The sequence below is a fragment of the Loa loa genome (assembly GCF_000183805.2).
Source record: "Loa loa unplaced genomic scaffold supercont3.271, whole genome shotgun sequence".
In the NCBI taxonomy this organism is placed as follows: domain Eukaryota; kingdom Metazoa; phylum Nematoda; class Chromadorea; order Rhabditida; family Onchocercidae; genus Loa; species Loa loa.
In genome coordinates, this window is record NW_018108451.1 from 80,892 (window position 1) to 87,176 (window position 6,285).

Genomic DNA, 6,285 nt, shown 5'->3' on the forward strand with positions numbered 1-6,285 from the left:
ATATATATATATATATATATATATATATATATATATATATATATGTATATATATATAACATATAAAACTATATATTATAGTTGTTGCTGTAACGTCATATTATCTTTGTATGATATCAGTTTTCGTCTAATCAATGTATACATGAAACCATCGTTACTACCAGAATTAAATCGTTAATGCTACCAACTAACCGAGAGCGGTCGCTGCTGTTGCTCCAGTTGGTTTCGCTTCCTGCTTTATGTGCTGTTTCGTAGAAGAAGCCGACCGTGGATAATCCATCAGTGATATTTAACAAATAGTGGTATCGTTGGATAGTTTTGATAGTCTACTGATAGCTGTTCGCAAGTTAACGAGTGATGATAAAAATAATGGTAATAGGAGAAATTTTCTTCCTTCACTTTTGATCAAATGGTTCAAAAGGGAGCTCAACTCTAGATTACTTCAAGCCTAAGCCTAAGCACTGGAAATGTTACTGCTAGAGCGATTGCCCACCTACCGTACTTCCTCCTCAGGCGCTTCCATAGCAACACTCCATTGCTTGATTTGATGCACATACATACGTATGTATATACATACATACATACATATATACATACATGCATATGCATACACACATACACACACACACACACACACACACACACATCCGTTACAAACACATGGAGGAAAATTTCACTCACTCAAATTTATTCATCCAGCAGATGTTTTTTGCCTTCCCTTCAGCATTCATATGTCTTTTTAATTTAAACTTCTTATTTCTTACTGTCGCACACTGCCACATTAAGTTCGGTTTCTGAAAGTGCAGTCGATTCTTGATATTCAGCTGACATATATGAAGTATATCGAATCCAGCTGAATATATAAAAGATTTCATTTTATTCAAATATGACTTCATGTCTTTTATCACGTTCACAGTCAAACTTTCCGGAAGATCTGTTGGGACACTCAATTCAACAAAAAATGGTTTCCATTGTAGCCAACAGATAAGCACTTTGTTTCTTCTTCTCAGAATATGAAGCTAACTCTAAATACAGAAGGATTTATCACTAATTTACCGGCTTCAGTGTTTTTGTTGATACATCAAAATCAGAATAAATCCACCCCATTTCATTTCCAACAGGACCTTGTCATATTTAACGATAACGTAAGTTTAAGTATCAATTTTCTCATTGATCAGAAGGAATCAAAAGATAGAACCAAAAGTATGGTTCGGCATGATGATGTGTGACTAACAAACGCCAATATCTCAAAACAAACATATTCAGATGCAGTGATATGAATTTTTTAATCCCCTCGGCTTGTTAGTTATTCGAAGCATTTTGGTGCGTGCTTTATTCATAAGGATTACACACATCTCTGCATTTAATCCAGTTACTTCAATTCAACTCTATAAACTCCACACAGTTGCAGAATATAGAATTCTCGACATCATAGGAGACTATTCAATATACAATTTTTCTGAGAAATCTGAATGGAAAACAGGTACGAGTGTATTGATGCAGCATGGAACTCTATCGCATTCAGTAAAAAAGCGCAAGCACTTTTTAGTCATAAATTTTAAATACAGTTATTGCACAACACTGTCAACAATCAGTTGTAATAATCAGAGATCTCGACCATATGCAAATTTATTGCAATTTATTTCCCGAAACATCTGTAATTAAAAAATTAAAAAAGAACTTTTACACCCAGAAAAAAACACTGCAAATTTGATTCGTTTTTAATCTCAAAAATGTGCTTTTGTGCCTTTATAAATCGAAATTTACGTAAAAATACTGAAGTTTATAGCATTCGGGTAAAGAAGTATTACACTTCCTAACAAATTCTATAACAAGAATTGAAAATCGGACTACGGCAAATAAACATATTATTGACGATAAAGCGCAAAAAAGATATAACGATGAATTCAATTAAATCACCGCGTTTCAATCAGAGACGAGTCATAATACAAATGAAAGAAACTAAGTGACAACCCATTTTGCCGGATGAAATACACACCTGCACTTATAACGATGATAACTTGAGCAAAAACCAGACGTCAACATAACGGTTATATAATGTTCGTAGGAAGAAATAAATTAGTGCTACTTACAATAATCAGTTAAAGGAAAAAAAAGATTCAAAAAAGCACAGAATACAGTTATCCAGAAATGCAACAAATACCCTTTGAATTAAGAAACCAAACTTGAGTCTATAGCAATTTCTGACATTTAATTTTTTTTTCGGTAACGTTACCAGTTGTTCACTTGTCAGTATTACATCGAACTCATAATTACCATGATGTGTTGGTCACTATTCTACAATCTCTCTAAAAAGCAAAACCTAATTCCAAAACGCAGGAGACGTTTCACTGGTACCAAATGTCTCTTTGACTCGGTCTAAACAAATTTCAGCAACTTCATAATATTCACAGGAAACAAGTGCAAAATTGAGAAAACCAAGTAGGAAATTGTCAAGCCATACCCTTGGCCACCAGCATCCCGCATATCATCCAAAAGTGGATCCAGATGGCAAGTCTGAATTAGATCTGTAGATCAAGTACATGTGAAAGTATTCTAAAAATATTTTGAAAACCCTTCCATTCCACTGCAAAAAGGACACTTCAAAACGTACTACAACCAAACTGAGAGCAGCCATATGAGATCCTCTGGTGACACATATATTGGAGATATGAGTGGATCCCTCGGAACCTTTTTTTCTACTACATCAGCAATATATGATTTATTACAGTTATTTTCAGCCTCTTGGAATGATTTTACTTCTAAATTTATCACGCTTCTCTTGGAAATACAGTTTTAATCACAGCTAAATCTGCAAAAGCACACAATAAGCAAACTTATCTTCTTATCCATTTTTGATGTCATAATAGATGTTAAGAAAGTAACTCAATCAAGTTTAGGTTTTTCTAATGAGGTGTCAGTGCTGATGCTTCGAGCTAATCAGAAATATTATCTAAAGCATGACCAGCCGCCACAGCGGCTGCGTCGGCAAGACTCTGACTCAGAGTTCGTTTATGTGCCTAGAAACTTTTAACGGAATATTTCAAAAAGAAGTAAACCTCAGAAAAGATTCCATTAGATTGAACGTAAAAGTTGTTTTAAATTTTAAGCCAGTTACTTAGAAGTGTCTCCCTTACTAACCAAAAAAAAAAAAAACTAAAAGAATACCAAAGACTCATTTTTGGTATGATGCCGCGGGAACTCAATGAAGTAAGCATAAATCGGGATTGCATGGAACTTCTGATTGGTGTAACTGTTTGCAGGGGTGACTCTTTCGCAATTATTGTCAACGGTGAACACAATAAAGCTGCAAACTTTGAAACATAGAAAAGCCGTTTATTTCCTTTCATATTCATCACTTCTTTGTTTTCCCGAGGCTGTATATAACCAGTATGATACACGGGAATCTAAGTGCTAAATGATCAATGTTTTGTAAAGCAGTTTTCAACAATAATCGAAATAGAAAAAATTTCGTTTTGAGAGTTGAAGTTTTAAAAAGTTATTGTCTGAAAGAATCACAAAACCCAAATTAAACAGAGGATGTTTCCTACTTATTTTCTGAGCGGAAATATAACATAACAAAGTTCAAGAACATGTGTACTCTTTGGTGAGTAAATGAACTTTTAGCTTACTAGTCGTCGACCATATATATTGGACGGAAGATGAATGTGAAAAGGGTCTGACCTTATCTGTAATTCGTAAGGTTACCAGAAGAAATTTAGATTAAGAAACCCAGTTTATATGATTTTTTCATAACTCATAATCAGCTAACAGTGATGCAACTAAAAGTTGCGGGATATCTCGAAAGAATGCCGGGTTCGCAATCATTCCAAATAATTCAGTCAATAGTTAACTTGTTAGAAGATCAGCTACCGCTAGCCGACATACGTACAGTTATAACTCTTCAGTTTATCTGAAATTTTGAGAATATTTCCCAGTCTACAAAATTTTGTCCCACAATAAAATGCAGAGGCCAATTTCTCGGGTTTTACTGCACAATGAGAAATACAGCATCTGGACTACCGAAAGACAGGTGTCATCTCCATCCTCAGCCCCCTCGCTAACATTGGTAACATCGTTAAATCCCTGTTCATTTCCGACTTTTGAGATTGCTAACATATCATGTATCTCTGTTATGGAAGCGATATCAGATAAATTCGAAGCGATAAATTCACCAAAGAGATGATCAATGAAGAGTCCTACAATGTTATTTAAGATGCCGTTAACTCAAGCCTTTAAATATAATAAAAATGTAAGTACAATTTGAAAAATACTGAAGAGTTTAAAGGGAAAACTATTTGAAAATATTCAAGAGCTTAAAAAACGGTATTAAAAGAAATCACCTCTAAACCTACTGTATCGCTTTCTTGCGTTTTTTATACTTACTTCACATATTCTTGTAAGCTTTTGTGGCCACCTCTGTCACCATCTCTCTCTTCAGATCTGTCATCACTAGCTGTGTGATTTATCGGTTTTCCAGTATAATTAAAGGCAACAGATAGGTTACATTTTGGAACTCTCGAGAATGTCACCGACTTGAAATTGAATTTCTCACTTGAGTTTGGCACATTCTATCATTTTTCTGGTTTCAAAAAATGTCGAAGACTAACTCGAAGATAAACTTTAGCAAAAAATGAATAGGTGAAAATCCACTGTTAAAGCATATTGATTTCAACATGAGACCCTCCCACCCGTCCAACCTATAAAACAATTCTGTGTAAAATCTGTAATTAAGTTTGAAAATCAACTGCGAAAATCCGCAAGCACAAGATACAAGCCGAGTCGTGTTGCATTATTGATAATATATGCATACGCATACAATACGTCTTCTGTAGGACGAGGGAATGGATTTCCTGGTGCCAGTGAATATTCGACAGATACGACAGAACAATTGAGTAATTTAGCCCATGCTCGCAAATAAGTCTGGAAATAATATATGCGGAAATTAGTTTTACACAAAAGCATTAGAATGTCTGTAGTAAGGAAATTCAATGACTTCATGAGACTTGGAAGGAATTGCAACATAACTACCACCATAACAATGAAGTAATAAATACGGCGATGGTGGAAGTTGACTCGGCTATCCAGCAGGGCTCTGAAAATGAAACTATATAAGTTAAGAGCCATAGTTTGATTTTCTTCAACTTCCTTAAAGAAAAACTCAATTCCAGATAAAATATGACTTTTGGCCGGTCGAGGCTCAATATAAGACGATTCTGGAATTTTTACGGTACCACCATTTGTCGTCCCCACTGTTACTGACCCTACCCATCTGATTTCACGCAACTCGTTTATTGTCATATTCAGACAAAATATTAGAGGAACTTGCTACAATAATCTCAGTCAAAATAGAGAAGGGAGGCGCTAAATTATTATCAAAAGGGGGACGGAGAAATTGTCCTCTTCCATGAAATAAAAGTGAAAAGTCACACAGCCAAATTGTGACAAATTCCAGAAACCTCTACAAAATTCAATGTCAGTTTCACGAGTTACCTGAAAAAATATCTCCGGTCACGCACCGAATACATTGTAAGACTTGAAAATCGGATGAAAAAGTAAAGCAACAGAACAAATAACTAATGAATGTTAATGGTAAAACCTTAACAATTAGCCTAGTTCTTTGTTCGGGACTTCGAATGAACCACGGTGAATTCAGCAAAGATCCCAAAGTATTGCGTCCCTTTTTCCATGACAAACTGTAGATAGCAAGTATTACACAAATCAAGCGAAATATACGCCCGACTGACGGTGGAAACTGTAAATGGAAACTCTACGATAAGGATCAAATATTTAAGAAATGTGTAGAATCGCATAGAATAGCAACTCTGAGTTTTTTGCAACGTAAGACTATACTTTTCTATACTTCAAAATTCACAAATCCAATCGATAAGAAAAAAACTGCAAGCACTCACTTGGAAGCCCAGCGAACTTCCGTAAAAACATGATGGATCAAGCACTTCTATACCGCCTAGCATTACCTGATACTTACTGTAGTCTCCAGTGTCTCCAGTGAAATCAGGAAACAAACAGTTATCGGGGACGTCTACAGCTGCATCAGTGACCTACAGAGAGAATTACATAAGATTTGAAAAACCTAAACAAGTATATCAGAATCCCAACAATCCAAACAATAATCGAAACAACAATTTAAGAAAAAAAATTAATCCCAATAATCGATATTGAAATTACTAACAAATAGAAATAGTAAGTGAGATTATTAAGGAAACAGCGACAAATGCAATAATTTGAAGGAAACACACTGAATGGTCTGAAACGAGAAAATTCA

General features: G+C 35.0%; 2 protein-coding genes across 2 annotated transcripts; both read right to left on the reverse strand.

Moving 5' to 3' along the window:
- Positions 1–2,935: 2,935 nt before the first annotated feature.
- On the reverse strand, positions 2,936–4,118 carry LOAG_10498 (hypothetical protein; the record flags this gene model as incomplete). Its single annotated transcript, XM_003146022.1, has 3 exons — positions 2,936–3,019; positions 3,168–3,306; positions 4,009–4,118. 3 exons carry the CDS (start codon positions 4,116–4,118, stop codon positions 2,936–2,938), a joined length of 333 nt encoding a protein of 110 aa, XP_003146070.1.
- Positions 4,119–4,742: 624 nt separating this feature from the next.
- Positions 4,743–6,048, reverse strand: LOAG_10499 (hypothetical protein; the record flags this gene model as incomplete). The annotated part of the gene is made up of 5 exons (XM_003146023.1): positions 4,743–4,922; positions 5,031–5,094; positions 5,161–5,327; positions 5,599–5,754; positions 5,912–6,048. Coding segments are annotated over 5 exons (704 nt in total), but the record flags the coding sequence as incomplete, so codon positions are not given.
- Between the last annotated feature and the right edge of the window lie 237 nt (positions 6,049–6,285).